The 18603-nt window shown below is 36.5% G+C and overlaps 1 protein-coding gene across 6 annotated transcripts in view; it reads right to left on the bottom strand.

Moving 5' to 3' along the window:
* RPS6KA3 (ribosomal protein S6 kinase A3) overlaps window positions 1-18603 on the bottom strand; it is a 115964-nt gene that overhangs the window by 72048 nt on the left and 25313 nt on the right. For 3 of the 6 annotated variants that reach the window (XM_053891772.1, XM_019431620.2, XM_019431626.2), the window contains one exon: window positions 11867-11923. In XM_053891772.1, coding sequence (XP_053747747.1) covers window positions 11867-11908 — 42 coding nt within the window. In that variant the 5' untranslated portion in view covers window positions 11909-11923. Of the gene's footprint in view, window positions 1-11866; window positions 11924-17786; window positions 17888-18603 lie in introns of all 6 variants that reach the window. The other 3 variants (XM_019431625.2, XM_019431624.2, XM_053891771.1) reach the window with 2 other exon arrangements.

Below are 18603 nucleotides of genomic sequence, written 5' to 3'. Positions count from 1 at the left end.
GCAAACCATGAAAAAAAGGGGGGATATTTTATTTTTTTAAAAGCTCTTAGGGGTGGATGAAAGGGACACTAGGGAGTGAAAAAATAGCCCTGAAAGAAAGCCAAAAATGTATCAAAGGGAAACCTTACATGCTTGGAAATTTTGCCTATTGTACACATACTCCATTTAATGCCACCATGCAGGCTAATTATAATGCTATTTATCTCAGAAATATTTTCCTAACTGGTATATACTTACATGTTCTAGAGTATATTTTTCCCATGCTCTGAGTGCTAAAATATACTCTCAGCCAATGAGTTAGAACAACAGACAATACTCTACACAATTAGTAAGTGTCGTTAATATACCACTCCACAAACGTTCCCTGCCAATGAGCACTCTATTGTACTTGCCTGTGTTGAGTGGGTTCTTCACTGTCTATTGTCTACTCTGCTAGTTTCTCTTTCTATAGATTATTTTGTGTTTGACCCATGGTGACTGCAAGAGGTGTGCAAGTTATATGCTGGACTTGTGGCTATGAGTATCACTTTGGATGTTCAAATGCCAGTTTTAAGGCAGCATGAGGGAAACTTCAAGGAAATGGAGGAAATCAGCAGACAACTGGGAACTGGTAAAATTCCCTGGATACTATGAAGGCCATTATACACATTACTGCAGCCTCAGGGTTACTATATGAACAAAAGCTAGAGCATCGTGTGGAAGTTGGAAGAAACTACTGCTAAAGGTCTATCATGACTTCAGGGGATGTTAAAAGAATAGGGGGAATTTCAGGGTGCTGCCTGTGTCCTTCATAGGGGTACTACTCCTTAACCTGGCATTTAAGGTCATCTATGAACTATCTTCCCTGTATCTTTTTAAGGCATTTTTATCACTATTGCTTCTAACAAGCCTTCTCCAATTAAAAAAAAAAAAATTAATGTTTATTTTTGAGAGAGAGAGAGAGAGAGAGAGAGGGAAAGGGAGGGAGGGAGGGAGGGAGTAGAGAGGGCAAGCGAGCTTGAGTCAGGGAGGGGCAGAGAGAGAGGGAGACACAGAATTTGAAGCAGGCTCCAGGCTCTGAGCTGTCAGCACAGAGCCTGATGCGGGGCTCGAACTAGTGAACCATGAGATCATGACTTGAGCCAAAGTCGGATGCACGACCGACTGAGCCACCCAGGTACCCCCAAGCTTTCTCCAATTCTTGACAATCATGCAAGGGACTATGATACAAGAGCTACAAAGACTGAGTTGATAAATACAATGTTTAAGACTATAGTCATATAATATTATGAAGTTGATGTCATAAGTAATTAATGTATTCACAGTCACTGGAAATAAATAAGAGAAATGGAAGGGTCAAAGGACCAAGTTAAGAGAAAAGTAACCCATTTCATATTTTTTTTCTGAGGCCAGGCCTATTGTCAGCCACAAAATTACTGCATATCACCATAGTTCCTAAGAGGCATACTTTATCTCTGGTGAAGTCTGAAAGACTAGGATCACACTCTGGAAGGAAGAAGACAGAAAAATGAACACTTACTGGGTTCCTACTTTGTGCTAGGCACTTAATTATCTCCTTTAATTCTGAAGCCTCAGAAGAACATTTGCCTGGTACTGCAAGAACCATTAAGATAATTATTTCCCTACTAAGCAAGAAATTGTTTTAATGATGGTTTCAGGATGACTGTAGAGACTTAAACAATCAAGACTCCCTATTTCTTCAGCATGGATCACGAAGAGCATAGACTCCTCTAGCCAGCTGAGAAAAGATGGAAAATTCTGGAGTCCAGGAAGATATCTTGGCTTGATATACTACATAGCACTCTACCTTCTGCTATGAAGGTAGTCTCTCCCCAGCTCCACCAGAATAAAGGCTAAAAATAATCAAGTGTCTAGCAGGGGGTGCGGAGAACAAAAGACACTGGCTAGAACAAGTTAACTGGTGAGAAATTCAACAAGTTATACGTAAATATGGATTAATATGCAAACATTCCTGTTATATTCCAGTATGAATCAGTTTAATTGGATACATTTTCTTACACTTTATGATACATGGAGGATATAAAAGTTTTTACTTCAGGTGAGTAAAGACAGGAAAGGATTGAACCTTTTAAAAGTAAAAATAAAGGAAAAGAGTATTGAAATTCCAGAAGATGGAAGAGAAGTGGATCTACAATATGGGAAGAAGGCAGATTGCAGGACAAAGAACAAAGGGAAGAGAGAAGAGATGAGATGGGAAGAAGGGAAACAATCCAGCTAGAATGAAATGGCTCTACCACAAACAGAAACCAGTAGACATGTTCAAGAGACAACACAAGGGCAGCTCCATATATCAAGAGGGTCTGAGTGGAAGTATTTTGTTTAGGAGAAATTTGGCTTACTTTTATGATTATCATTTTAGTCAAACTGATGTAGCTACCTCTCACATTCCACTCCCCACTTTTGGCTTTTGTTTACTCCATTTTCCCATGAGAATGCCTTCACCCAAATATTGACATTTACTTCTAAAAACCTATATCAAAATTTTATGTCTTCTGTGAATTACCTAATTACATCAGTTATACTAATTTTATTTTAAATTCTAGTCAACTTAAATTTTTATCAATGGTTAAATGGTCAAATAGTGCTGCAAGGCTTATATGACAAACAGCAGTACCTAGTGCTTCTGGTACCCTTCCAGCTCTTTTCACTGCTCCCTCTGGTATTTATCTCTAATCAACAACATAAGAAACAACAGGCGTTGGCAAGGAGAAAGGGTAACCCTCTTGCACTATTGGTGGGAATACAAGCTGGTCCAACCACTCTAGGAAACAGTACAGGGGTTCCTCAAAAAGTTAAAAATGGAACTACCTTACTACCCAGCAATCACACTAGGTATTTACCTGAAGAATACAAAAGTACTGATTCAAAGGGTTTCATGCACCCTGATGTTTACAGCAGCATTATTTATAATAGTCAAATTATGGAAAGAGCCCAAGTGTCCATCAACTGATGAGTGGCTAAAGAAGATGTGGTGTGTACACACACACACACACACACACACACACACACACACACACACACACACAGGAATATTACTAAGCCATAAAAAGGAATGAAATCTTGCTGTTTACAACAACATAGATGGAGCTAGAGAGTATTATGTTAAGTGAAATAAGTCCATCAGAGAAAAACAAATTATGATTTCACTCATAGTGGAATTTAAGAAAGAAAACAAATAAACGAAGGAGAAATAAATGAAAGGCAAACCAGGAAACAGACTCTTAACTATAGAGAACTGATGGTTACCAGAGGGGAGGTGGGCAGGTGGATGGGTGAGACAGGTGATGGGGATTAAGGAGTGCACTTGCTGTGATGAGCACCTGGTAATGTATGGAAGTGCTGAATCACTATATTGTACAGCTGAAACTAATATTATACTGTGTTAACTGGAATTTAAATAAAAACTTAAGAAAAAGAATAACCTTATATTACTTCCTCTTGACTCATCAATGTCAGATATTATCTTCAGACGTTCTAAGATGACTTAACATTCACATTGCAAGGTATGGTTAAATCAATATTTAGCTTTTATAATTATTGTGACTATGCAAACATTGTTCACTGCTAAGAAATATACTCCAGTTATATTTCTTGTGTACAACTTCTGTTTTCTTCTTAAGTTTGAAGTTGGTTTGTTTTAGAATTTGCTTTCTTGGTGCCTATCTCAAATTCTTCTCACTTTGCCTCTTAAGTGAATTTTCAATACTCCAACCTATTGGATAATTCATCACTTCTATTTTTTTTCCCTAGGAGACAGCCTTCCTGGAATCATCTGTCTGCTTCAATCTGGACTGAGTACTCTCTAAGCCTACAGAATGAACCAGTCTTCTGAAGTACCCTTTATTCATCACAATGGGAAGGAACTGTCTTCATTGTGCTTATAAATGTTGGATCCTTTGTTGCCTGAATCACATGTCTTTTTCTTAGTTAACAACCATCTAGTGTTGGCAAAGCCCATTTTCCAGCAACTTCCTAAAAATAGGTATATGTCTGAAAATATCCTGGTTGAAAATCATTTTCACTAAGCATTTCAAAGGCATTATTCCTTGCCTTCTAACTCAATGTTGAAATGTTTCATATCATTCTTATATCCAGTCCTTTATACATGATATTTAAAAAATCTCTAAATGGGGCACCTGGGTGGCTCAGTCGGTTGAGCTTCTGACTTCGGCTCAGGTCATGATCTCACGGTCTGTGAGTTCGAGCCCCGCGTTGGGCTCTGTGCTGACAGCTTAGAGCCTGGAGCCTGCTTCGGATTCTGTGTCTCCCTCTCTCTCTGACCCTCCCCCATCCATGCTCTGTCTCCCTGTCTCAAAAATAAAATAAACATTAAAAAAAATTTTTAAAAATCTCTAAAAGCTTGTCTTAGTCCATTTGGGCTGCTGTAACAGAATACCATACACTGAGTCACTTATGCTAAACAACAGAGATTTATGTCAGAGTTTTGGAGGCTGGGAAGTCCATATCCAAACTGTCAGCAGAATCAGTGTCTGGTAAGAATCTGTTTCTTCATTCATAGACAGTCATTTTCTTGCTGTGTCTTCACATGGCAGAAGGGGCAGGCAAGTTCTCTGGTCTCTCTCTCTCGTTTTTTAATGTTTGTTTTTGAGAGAGAGAGAGAGAGAGAGAGAGAGAGAGAGAGAGAAAGGGAGGGGGGGAGGGAGGGAAGGGGGAGAGAGAGGGAGAGAGAGAGTGAGAGAGAGAAAGATAGAGAGATACAGAATCCAAAGCAGGCTCCAGGCTCTATGCTGTCCACACAGAGGCCCAAACTCACAAACTGTGAGATCATGACCTGAGCTGAAGGCGGAAGCTGAAGTCAGAAGCTTAATGGACTGAGCCACCCAGGAGCAACTGTGGGTCTCTTTTATAATGGCACTAATCCCATTCACGAGGCATTTGCCCTCATGACCTAACTGCCTCCTACAGGCCCCACCTCCAAAAACCATTACGTTGGGGATTAAGCTCCAACATATAAATTTTGGGGGGACACATTCAGTCCATAGCAAAACTTCCAGGGTTGTTGAGCACTGGTGTTTGAGAATTCACAATAATGATTCTTCTTGAGAGTAGGTATTCTTGTCTGTTTGTTTTTATTAATAGGCTTTTGGTATGCTGTTTAAATCCAGAGACTCACAGTCCTCATGTTGGGGGATTTTTTTTTTTTTTTAATCTAAGAGAATGATTATCACTGTATCATCATGGAAGAAAAAAATGCTAATTTAAATGTGTCACACCATTGACTTTAACAAACATTTTAATTTTAGAGATATTAAAATGTGGGGGACAAGTATCTTTATCTAATTTCTTCCTTTCCATTTCCCTGTTGTCTCTTTCCGGAATTCTTATTAGGCAGATGTTAGATTGCTTCTTTTTCTTTTTATCTCCTATTTTCTATCTCTTTCTCTTATTCTCTTTTTTGGGAGATTTCCTTAACATTAGCTTCTAAATATTCTACTAAAATGTAAGATATCCCTATCCCATTTTTTTTAAAGAGAGAGAAAGAGTGGGGAGAGGGAGAGAGAGTATCTTAAGCAGAACACAGAGCCCGACATGGGGCTCAGTGTTATGACCCTGAGATCGTGACCTGAGCCAAAATCAAGAGTTGAACGCTTAACCAAGTGAGCCACTCAGGCACCCCCCCCCCCACCCCATTTTTAATTCTAAGAATTTATTCTTTTTCTGATTATATAAAAATAGCACCCTACTCTTATTTTAGGATTATCAATTTTGTCTCTTAACACTCAAAAGATAGTAATTTGACTTTTCTTTTTCCTTTTTTCTACATTGTTCCTTCAAGAGCTTATTCTTTCATTTAGAAGCCTTCCTCAAATGTCTAGTGATACTCTGGGCTTTTTAGTCATACTTAAAAGTGAGGCACTAGGGAGTAGACCAGATGTCCTGGAGCTTGTCAACTGTCAGGCATTTTTGTAGGTTAGTTGGCCAAGTAGGCAGCCTTTACGTTAAAGATCTCCTAAATGTCAGTATCTGAAGGACTTTTATGAAAGACCATTCAATTTCTTCAGGAAAGAAGACTTTACTTTTCTGCCTGAAGATATGGTCCTGGTTGGTGTAATGGGTAAGGGAAGGGGGGCATAACACCATTTAGTAGTAGGTTCTCACTTGATCTCCCTGTTTCTAGCCCAGTGCCTCACCCCACTTCCTGCTATACTTTGGGTTCTATTAAGTCTGGAGCCACTGTGATTCATTTTTCTCTATAAAATATCTTCTATCTCTTCCAGGGGTAGGAGAGGGAAGAGAATGGAGGCTGTTTATATTGACACTCAACCAATCTCTGTTTTCAGCCTCATGGCATTCTTCCACTTTCCCTGGTACCTGGCAACCTCATTCTTGAGCTCTTCTGGGGCTGTGAGGGCAATAAATAAGGCATACTTCCTGCCCCTATAGCCCTCTAAAAGCACTTAGGTCCTTTAACTTAGGTCCTCTTGTTCTGACTCTTTTATCTGCTTCTCATATTTATATGTTGTGGTTCAAATTACAGAAGTCTTCTAACTTCAAAGACCATGTTTCTGTTTCTTATTCTCCTTGCTATTTTGTGTGATTATTTACCAGAAGAGAAGAGGACAAAAACAACTTTATTTTTCCATTTAAAGACTTAAAAGTTTCCCTTAAATGCTTGTATGCCTCCAACAGCCTAGCAGAGTTCTTGGTACCTAACAGAAACTCACTAAGTACTTGGCTAATGAACGATTAGAAGTAGTCAGAGTACAGACTAAACAGCTATAACAAAAAGACCCCAAAATACAATGGCTCAAACAAGGTAAGTGCCTATTTTTTTTCTCATGGAGCAGTCCACAGGTAAGAGGGTAAATTAGGGTGAAGAGGTGTCACAAGATCATTAGGTCAATAAAGGACCCAGGCTAATTCTCTCTTGTTACTCTCCATCTATCTTATGGTCTTATTGTGGTCAAAACTGGCTATTCATCATATTCTACATTCTACATTAAAAGGGGCCAATCAACCTACAAGAAAGCCCACCAGTTGAAAAGCTCCCATTGATATAATTATTAATCACAGTTTCTATGGGCCAAGAATCTGGGCTAATGAACATGTAAGCTTGGATGCAGAACCTTTTTCAAAGTTCAGATGAGAATCTAGCCCTGGCCAACTCCTTCACTGCAATCTGTGAGACTCTGAACCAAGGGTTCAGAGAACCAAGGACCCAGTTAAGCTGGGTCTCCCAGATTTATGACCCATAGAAACTGTGAGATAAGAAAATTATGTTGTTTTAAGATACTAAATCCAGGGTAATTTGTTATGCATCAAAGACATAACTAATGCTTATGCATCAAACACATAATTAATGCAAGATCTCCATTTTTGCTATTTAAATTATCAGTAATTGACAAAATGAAAACTTTTAATTGTACACTAAAGGCAAATACAATTTAAAAGTATAAGGCTAATATATATTTTGACAATCTTTTGGATTTAATACCATTAAAGAACTAGTAAATATTAGGCTTTTGTCTTATACTCAATCCTAATTCCTATAATCTGGAATGCTCTGCTAAACAACTTGATCCACACTGCTAGTAATATTTTAGTCCTGCGTTTTTTCGACCCTATCTCTAAAATGCGATGTTCTTCCAGATGTAAATGTTACTAATGTTCTGAGGGAAAGTATAAGGCATACAATATCACAATGGAAAATGGTTTTAAACTAGAGAGAATAAAAAATTTGAAGGTTTTCCTTCCAAAGAAAGTGTTACATAAGGAAACATAGGTAACTGGTGGCAGAAAAATAAATATTAACACTTACTATTTGTTTTTATGTTTGCTTAAATGCTAATAAATATATACTACAGATGAATGAAGTAGAATGCCTCAAATAGCTTGGGAGGTGTAGAAATCTAGACTAACTGTGAAGGTACCCTCAGGCACAGGTCCCAGGCACAGGCCTGGGACCCTGTGTTAGCTAACACTTAGTTTATGCATTCATTTAATTAACAAGCACTTATTGAACACCTACTAGGTACTGGATTTAAAACAAGGAATAAATCAGACACAGTCAATGCCTCATGCAGCTCACAGTTCACTAGGGAATAAATAAATAAGTAATGGGATCTAATGTGGTATTGCCATTTAGGGTATACTCACAGGTTGCTATGGAAGCACAAAGGAAAAACACTTAGCTCAAGGCAGAAATGGAAATGGTAGTTCTGTCAGGAAGATACCTCAGTTGAAGGGATATCAAACTTGGACCTGAAGGATGACTGGGAATTAACTGGAGGGAGGTGCTAAGGGAAAAGAAATCTGGGAGAGGGACTATCACCCATGAAGGTCCATAAGCAAAAGAGAACCTGATACACTGGAGTGAGTACACTTTCAGGAGAGGGCAGAGGAATGTGGCTGACACAGAGAAGTACACAAAGGCCTTATTATACAGGGCCTGATAGGTCACACTGTAGTGTTCGGACTTTATTTAAAGGAAGCACAAAACCACTGATGATTTTAAGAGGAGTACAATGATCTTACTCTTTCATAAGTGACAAAATATTCATGACAATTTGCATGATTTCTGAAAACTTTCCCAAGATGTTAAAAAGCATAAAAAACATAAAACATTTTTATATACTAGCAATAACTGGATGGAAGACAGCAGAAAAGAAATCCCACTTATAATATAACAAAAACTATAAAATACCCATGAATTATCTTAATAGATTAATGTATAATACTATAAGAAACCATAAAATTTTGATAAAGGATATAAAAGAATATCAGAGTAAATGTTCTTGGGAAGTGAAGACTCAACATTAAAATAATTTTTAAATTATTTAATAATTATTTAATAATTATTAAAATAATTTTCTTCATGTTAATCAGAAAATTTAACGGAATTTTGATAAAAATCCCAATAACCTTTTCAGGAGTACTTGATAAACTGATTGCAAAGTTCATCTGGAAGATGTATAAGACCACAATTCTGAAAAGTAAAAAGGTGGGAGGGCTTGCCTTGCCACATAAAAAAAACATAGTAAAAGTACAGTAATTGAAAATGTATGTGAGACATTCAGGGATGCTATGAAGTGAACTGTGTCCTCCAAAAAGGTATATTCCATTTCTAATCCCCAGGATCTATGAATGTGATCTTATTTGAAAATAAGGTCTTTGTAGATTTAATAATGTTAAGATGAGGTCATAATGGAGTAAGATGGGCCCTAATCCAATGACTAGTATCCTTATGTGAAGAAGGCAATTTGGACATGGAGACTTATAGGGAAAACACCATGTGACAACAGAGGTAGAGATTGGAGTAATGTGTCCAAGGAGCACCAAGGACTGCTGACAGGCACCAGAAACTGGAAAAGTCAAGGAAAGATCCTCTCCCAAAGCCTTCAGAGAGCATTACTCTGTCAACACCTTGGTTTTGGACTTCTAGTCTTCTTGACTGTATGAGAAGAGAACAAATTTCTGTTATTTCAAGCCACCCAGTTTGTGGTACTTTGTCAGGGAAGCCCTAGGAAACTAATACATGGAGTACATGGCAATTTTATATATGATAAAAGAGGAATCTTGAATGAGTAAGCTGTATAGATTTTATTTGTTCAGTAAGTAGAGGTTAGGACAAAAGGCTATTTGGAAAGAAAAGTGAGATTTCTACATCATAATGGGAACTAAAATTCCAAGTAGACCACAGACCTAAATGTAAAACACAAAACCATAGGTGGCAGATGAAAATGTAAGAGGATATTTTTATCACCTTGGGGCTGGGAAGGATCTTCTAACTGAAATATAAAACCCAGAAGTCAAATCTGACCATTTAAAAGTGAAAACTTCTGTACACATACAATGAAAGACCACGTAATAAATGTTAAATAGGGAGAAAACATTTGCAAGAGACATTATAGACATGGAGCTAATATCCAGAATGTATTTGATCATATAGACCATGAGGAGATAATAAGCAACACAAAAGAAAGTTGGTGAAACACAAAAATACAAAGGCCAGTAATACATGGATACTCAACTTCACTAATAATCAAATGAGATGCCAACTGAAATGAGAAAGTATTATTTATTTAAAATGGCTTGAATGAAAAATAATGTCTAATAATATCCAGGGTTGAATAGGATACGCTTGAACAGATACTCTCATACACTGACACTTTTACAACCTTTTTGGTTTGGACAGCAATTTGGCAATGTCTATTGAAATTTAGATGTTCATACCCATTGTTCTAGCACATCCTTCTCTAAAACTATATCCTACTGAAACACAAGTTCCCAAAAATAAATAGGAGGAAAATTATATTAAGTCTAGGACATGCATAAAATAGAATATCATGCAACAATTTAGAAAGAGGCAGATTGGGGCGCCTGGGTGGCTCAATCAGTTTTAAGCATCCAACTCTTGGTTTTGGTTCAGGTCATGACCTCATGGTTTCCTGGGTTCAAGCCCTGTGTTGGGCTCTGCGCTGGCAGCATGGAGCCTGCTTGGAATTCTCTGTCTCCCTCTCTCTCTGCCCCTCCCTACTCGTACTATCTCTGTCTCAAAATAAACAAACTTAAAAAATAAATAAATTAAAACAGGCAGATCTGCATGTATTGCCATAAAAAGATGTTCAAGACTTAGTAGGTGAAAAGAACAGTTGGAGAGTATATATATTTTGTAAGTATCAGTAATAATGATCTTATGTATGGAATAAAAAGAGAATAACTGAACTTCTAACAATGAATCTCTTATAGGCGGAGAATTTATTAATTCATTCATGTAATATTTAATGAGTGTCTATTATGTCCCAGTCACTGGTCTAGGTGCTGGGGACTTAGGAGTAAATAAAAAAACAAGATGAGGAAGGGGTGAACGTTTATCTTCTACATTAAATATTTCTTTCTTAAAAAATGTTTACTTATTTTGAGAGAGAGAGAGCGAGAGAGTGAGAGAGCGAGAGCCAGTGAGCGAGTGAGGGAGGGAGGGAGGGAGGGAGGTAAGGGCAGAGAGAGAATCCCAAACAGGCTCCACACTGTCAGCGCTAAGGCTCATATGGGGCTCAAACTCAACGAAACCTGAGCCGAAATCAAGAGTCAGATGCTTAACCAACTGAAGCACTCAGGTGCCCATACATTAAATATTTCTATAAAGAATCACTTTATATTTTTGTCCTAATGTGTCTATGGTTAGTGTGATTTTTTTTTTAAAAATAAGCTGTAAGGTACTAATGAAAAACTTTCAACAACACAAAGCAAATTATTTTGTCTTTCTCGTAAGATCAGTCTTATCAAACAGTTCTTTTTTAATGTTTTATTTCTTTTTGAGAGAGTGCGAATGGGGGAGGGGTAGAGAGAAAGGGGGACAGAGGATCTAAAGCAGGCTCTGTACTGACAGCAGTGAGCTGGATGTGGGGCTCAAACTCACAAACCATGAGATCATGACCTGAGCCAAAGTCAGACACTTAACTGACCGAGCCACCAGGCATTCCATTAAACGGTTTTTAAAAATGGCACTGGCAGGGGCCCCAGGTGGCTTAGTAGGTTAAGTGGTTGACTCTTGATTTTGACTCAGGTCATGATCTAATGGTTCATGAGTTTGAGCCCCACATTGGGCTCTGTGCTGACAGTGCAGAGCCTGCTTGGGATTCTCTCTCTCTCCCCCTTTCTCTTTGCCCCTCCCCTGCTCATGCTCTCTCTCTCTCTCAAACTAAATAAACTAAAAAAAAAAAGGCACTGGCATATTCAAGATTATATTTTGGTAAAATTAAGAAATCATAAACAAGTTTCTAATACCGTAGAATCATTATTTTGTCCAGTTAAAAAATAAGAATACTTAAATTTTATGGTATCTGATTTATCTATATCCCTTATGATACAATATTTTACTTACAGTTTGTGGATTAATCTCCTCCTCTCCCATAGGTTCATCCATAATTTGCTGTCCATTCTGTGAAAAGCACAGCAAGCAGAAAGTTACCAACAGAGATTTCACATCAGTTAACGTTAAATGAAGGCAGACAAAGAAAAATCATAATAGAATATTTTCACCCCTACAGGATTCTAATGAAGTACCAAACCACCAGATAAGTATGTAGTTGTCAATATGCAACCGGTTGTGCTTTAAAAGTTAACTATAAAAACATTTTTCCATGGAAATTATATAACAAATGATGATTACCTTTCCAGGTGAGTCCTTGAGTTTATTTTAATAGTTAAATGAATTACAAATAGTATTATTTAAATCTCACCAAACATCATTTATAATACTTTTTATGGCAAAACACATTCTAAAATCCAACTCCATTGACTGATTAATCAGGACAATGATTAGTTATTTCAGGATTTGAAAAGTAAGCTAGATCTCCATATCAAAATCGATTCCAGATGGATTAAACATTTAAATGTCAAAAATAAAATTATATAAGTATTATAAGAAAATATAGGTAAATAATACTTATGGGGTAAGGAGGGTGGAAATCATAAAGAAAAAATGACATTTGAATTGATAAAAGTTTAAAATGTCATCTACTAGACACAAAAAAGATAAAAAGACAAATTGATTACAAAAAAAGCAACATATGACAAAGGGCTGGTATCCTCAATGACATAAAGACCTTTGTTTTACCAACCTGTAAGAGAAAAATGATGAACCTCAACAGAAATGAGCAATAAGGGAAAAAAGAGTTTAGCCTTAGTACTAATCAAAGATACACATTTAACAGAAAGATACCTTTGCCTCTCAAACTGGTAATGATTTACAGAAAAAATAAAACCCAGCACTAATATGAGTATGGGGAAAAGAGCACTCAGGATATACTCTGCTAGGGAAAGTATAAATCAGCACAACCTTTTAGGAAGATAATCTAAGTCTGTATTAAAACAAGTGTGCAAAGATGTACATACAAGAATGCTCACCATAACTTTTTCCAAAAAGAACTCCAAATTGGAAACCTAAATTCTTAACAATAGAGAACTAGTTAAATATATGATGGTACATCCATATAATGGAATACTATACAGTCATTAAAAATGATAATAAAGATGTAAATTTATTGACATGGAAAGACAGTCACATGTAATAAGTGAAAAAGCAGTTTACAAAACAATATGGATTGTAATGATCCCATTTTAAATAAATATATACATGTTCCAATGTATATATTTCTATGGGAAAAACTCTGGAAGGGTATACACCAAAATGTTAACAGTGGCTATTTCTGGGTGGGTAGAATTTTAGACAATTTAAAATGTTTGTTTTGCGTATTTGAATTTTCTGATGTGTCTACAATGAATATGTATTATTTGTGTAATTAATAACAAAACAAAACCAGAAGTCAGGAACACAACATCTTCTCTATTACTTCAATGAAAAAAGGAGTAAATGCCCCTGACCACTTGTCAATTCAACAAATGTACAAGGATCTAAGCTAACCATCTTTGGAGCATTATTAACTAGGATATGCAAGGTAGCCCACCCATTACCCTACCCACATGAGGCAGATGCTTTGAATTTGAACTCTGTCTACTCTCTAAATCCCTGTTTATCCATCCATTCATCCACCCGTTTCATTTCATTCACACTAAGATTTAGGTGCCAAGCTGGAGATGAAGGGTTAAGAAAACATGACCCCCAACCTAGAGATCCATCCTAGAGGGTCTCACAGGTATACTGACCCATAAAAAGAGCACCTTTTATTTTCAAACACTCATAGAGTATGCATCTAGGTTAGGGAATACATATACAATATTACAAAGCACAGAAACGGTGCTAAAATGCAGAAAAGGAGGAGGCAGGTATAAAATCTTTATTATCCTAAGACACTTTCAGAAGCTACAGTATTGCTCTCTGCTATGGTAAGGACTCAAATAACTCCAGGATACATCTTTCTACCAAAACCCACAACCATTTACTCAATTGAATACTGATCGTTTTTATCCAAACATCACAGATAAACTTTAAACTAGGTCATAAGAATGCTGGTTTTGGAGTCAGACACCTAGATTCAAATTTCTGCTCTTACACTTAGTATGAAGCCTTGGACAAATTATTTAAACTATGCTTTAGTTTCTTCATATGAAAAGTAGAGAGTAAAAAGTCTCATCTTCAGAGAGGTATTGTAAAGGCTAAATGAGATAAAGGATATAAAATCCTAAGCACAGGGTCTGGAACTTAATAAACAATCAATGGTAGCTATTTTAATTATATCCAACATTCAGTCACCCCCTTCATGGCCCACCAATCTGCTACTTCTCCCGTATTTGCTATCTTAGTGAATGGTACCATCATTCATCTAGTAGTGCAAACTAGGTTTTCTCATTAATTGTACACAGAGTTCTCTTTCTATAACACAGATCTGCTGAATGGATCCCCATTATTTGACTCTTAGAACCCTTGGTCTAACTGAGCTACAATTACACTTTCCATGGGAATATAATTTGAGAACCATCTGTTCCATGTAATTTTCAGTGCATACAAAGCAAGAATCACAACTTATAACTTACTTACTTTTTAAGGCAAACTGGTATAGTAGAAGCAGCACTAAACTTTGAATGGTAGACCAGAGATAGAGCGCTAGGTCTGCCACTTACAAGTTTTATGATTTTTGGCAATTCAGACAGTCTCTAGCCTACTACCTTATCTGTTTAAAATGGGGATACGTGCCCTGTCTACCCAAAGGGTTAGTGTTAGACTCAAAACTGAGATAACTCAAAAGAAAGTACTTTATAAATCATAAAGAACTGTACCAATGCAAATTACTATTATTAAGGTGAGGTAGCTTCATTGAGGATAAAATAATACTTCCACAAAGTCCTTTTAATCTTTGAATCAAAAAAAGTTTAGGATTGGTAAGCGATCTTGAAAGTCTTCTGTTCCAAATAAACATATGCTTCAATTCTTTTTTTGCCATTCTCACCTAGATTTGAAAACTATCAGAACAAGAATGTACTACTCATGTGGTAGCCTACTAAAATATCTCAGAAAAAGTACTGGCTGCTAGATAAGATTCTTCATCATATAGTAATTTTCCTCAGCTACAAATTCCCTTTAATAGGATTACTAACATACGATGACTAACTTGCCTGTAGTCTATCTGCAAAATCACAGGAAGTAAATCTACACCTATGACTGTAAATCATCCTGAGTCTGTTTTTCACTAGATAACTCAAGTTCTTTCAAACATTCCTTTTAGACAGATGAGACTAATTTTCTGAGCATGCACTCAATTCATCTTAAAGGGTGGTATACAGAACTGCATTCAATTAACACTCCAACCTTGATACAACCAATGCAGAATAAGGAACATTATCACCTCCCCTGTCCTAGATAACAAACTTCTATTAATTCAGTTCACATATGCATTGTTTTTGAAATGTCTGAAACACATTGCTGAGTCATACTAAGTTTTCTGTCAATTAAATTCTTGTCTTCCTTCTACTGCAACTAAGTCCCATACTTGTTACGCTTCGTCTCATGAAGAAAACCTCAAATTTTTGATTCATCTTTTTCTAGTTGTGATCTTCTACAGTATTATTACAGCCTCTACAGAATGACTTCTGAATCTGCTAATCAGCCTCTTCACTATTTTCATCTTCATGTAATCCATAAATTTTACAATGTATTTTCTTTTCTAAGCTCCTCATTCAGCTAATTAACAGTAATATACTAACAAAGCAATCTGAAAAAAAAAATTAAGTGAAACATGATCTAAAGGCAGTTTATGCTCTACCTTTTGCAAAAATATCTACTTCCTTTGTGAGTTTAGCAAAGACTGAAAATTTTGAACAATTTAATTTTAAGGCAGGAAAATATAAAAGCCAATGTTGTCCTACATATTGGGGAAGCTTTACAAATATCTACTTTAAAAAGCACTTTTACTTCAACAAATCTTTTGTATCATTTCATCAAAATAAGGACTCAAATGTTATCTATTAGAAATGAGCATAATTACTCTTGCAGCTAAAAAGTTTCCTTTTTGAAAATGGCCTTTGGCTTCACTAAAGATTAGGCTACAATGGGCCATCAGTCTGACTTGATATTTCAACTTCTACAGTTTCAAAACACATGTGGTCGAACCTCACTACCAGGTTTAAACCCTAGCTGTTACCTGATGTTGGGTAAGTTACTCAACATTCTGAGCTTCAGTGTCTTTATTTGTAAGATGCATATAATATCTATCTCAAAAAGATGTTGCATTTAAATGAATACATCAAAGGACAGTAGACGCTCAGTAAATGCTACTTCCTGTCCCTTCTCTTTTGCCTGAACTGTGTAATACATACACTTCTACAGTTAACTTCTAAAGATGCAGAGCAACGAGGAAGTACTGGAGAGTGTTGAGATACTTATTTCACCACCTAATATAGTCAATTTCCCACCAAGCAGGGTGAAAGAGATCATTCATACATGTGGTATATTTTTATACGATGTGGCCAAAGAATGAGTACAGACAAAAAGGATAGTTTAAAAGTGAGGCAAATGTATTTATCCTCTCTCATCCCACCATTATGCCATCCAGCCAAAAAACTACAGAGCTTGGCAGATTGTACATATGCAAATATTATGTGAAATACTGGAAAAGGTTAGGAAATGCTAATCATGCTTTACTCCGTTAGTCTGAAATGTGTAAAAGTCAAAATTTAGAATAACGTACAATATGGGTCTCATCAGAACAAATCAGACAAAGGAGACTGTTAGCTTGCATTTCAGCAGGAATTCTTTTCAAAATAACTTCTAAGGTTGTGATATAAAATGATCACTTGGGGCGCCTGGGTGGCGCAGTCGGTTAAGCGTCCGACTTCAGCCAGGTCACGATCTCGCGGTCCGTGGGTTCGAGCCCCGCGTCAGGCTCTGGGCTGATGGCTCGGAGCCTGGAGCCTGTTTCAGATTCTGTGTCTCCCTCTCTCTCTGCCCCTCCCCCGTTCATGCTCTGTCTCTCTCTGTCCCAAAAATAAATAAAAAACGTTGAAAAAAAAAAAATTTTAAAATGATCACTTAAGATCATCTTTCTGGTTTCAAGAGGATGAACAATTCAAATCAGTAACTCTGAACCAAGGTTTCAGGACTTCTAGGGTACTCCCAAGTACTTTAAGAAAAAATCTGAAATGTTAAAAAATACGAATATTTTACTAAATAAAAGTTTCGTTTTAAGCAACTTTATTAAACAGATTGTTTTATTGTAATGGCATGTTACAACAATGCACATTTCTGAGTTGATGTTTGATACCTTTGAAGAAAATATAAAATACGTTAAAAATGCTTTGAGCCCAGTAGGAGATCATCATGTATGAGTATACTAGAACTAAAAAAAAAAAAAAGAAAAAAAAAGATACATGATTAGTAAAATGCTACCTTGAGATTACTAGAAAGTATCTACTGACATCCTCCTATGTAAAAATGAAATATACATATGAACACTGGGAGAAAAGAATTCCTCACAGAGAATAAGAACCTGAAATAATAGGAAGGGAGGAGGAAAAGAAAGGCTCCAGAGCTCTACTGTGCTAATCTGGAGACCCAGGTTGTAGGAATAAACAAGGACAATATATAAATATTCTTTTACCACCCTCAAGTTCCCACAAGTATATTTGCCTTCCAAGCTCCCTGATAGGAGCAGTGGTCTTCTTGCCCAAAGCATATGGAATAGAAGTTGCATGAAGGTGCTGAGGATGAGGCATAAGAAACCTCTCTTGAATTTCAGTTCAGATACCATCAAATTATTCAGAATCCAAAGAATCTTCTATGCAATCACATTGAAACAATAAGAAACAAGCATTTTATATTCTTAATAAGGAATGTATATAATCCTTACCAATATGACAGGATTAAGAATCAGCTCCTCATTTATCCTAAGGAAATATCAGAGATGTGCATAAAGACTTATGTACAGTGATATTCATCATACTCATTATACTGAAAAATAGAAAACAATCTAGATGACCAACAGGGGACTGGTTAAATAAATCATAACACATCTATTCATATGTAGGAATACTATGCAATGCTTAAAATAAGGGCCTCAAAAAATTAATGATGCAAAAATATGCTTGTAATATATTAAATTAAAAAGGATACACAACTATATAGTATGACCCCAATTTTGCACCCCCCCCAAAATGTGTGCATGTAACTGGAAAAACATATATAAAATCTTAGCAGTAGTTACCTGGGTCCTAGGATTTTCTTCTTGTACTGTATTTTCAAAATTATATGCATTTATTATCTATTCTTTTTATAATGAGAAAAAAACAACCAATATATTAGAAAAATCCATTATTTCTAGTTAAGGTGCCCTTATGCTTGCTTTGCTATTCCTTGAGTAACTAAACACCTGCTATTACTCAGGACTGTTCTACTTTCTAGACTAGGGTAGAAATGACCTCTGGTTATATCTATGTTTTTAAGTTTTAGAGGACCCTTTCAGAAGCTTTTTTTTCTGTCTGGTCCTGTGGTTATGGCCTCAGAAAATAGATCAGTTTTAGGCCTGAACCCCATCTTATGTTTCTTAGAGTGTACCCCTAAGGGAAATTCTGCTTATGAAACAGGAGTATGTTGAAGTAAGAATTAAGAAATGAAAACACAGTAGCCAAAATTAAATCTGCATTGTGAACAGCAAATATCAGAATTGA

Source organism: Panthera pardus, unplaced genomic scaffold, assembly GCF_024362965.1.
Source record: "Panthera pardus isolate Hobbes unplaced genomic scaffold, ASM2436296v1 HiC_scaffold_27, whole genome shotgun sequence".
Lineage (NCBI taxonomy): Eukaryota > Metazoa > Chordata > Mammalia > Carnivora > Felidae > Panthera > Panthera pardus.
This window is presented reverse-complemented; position numbering and strand designations above follow the sequence as displayed.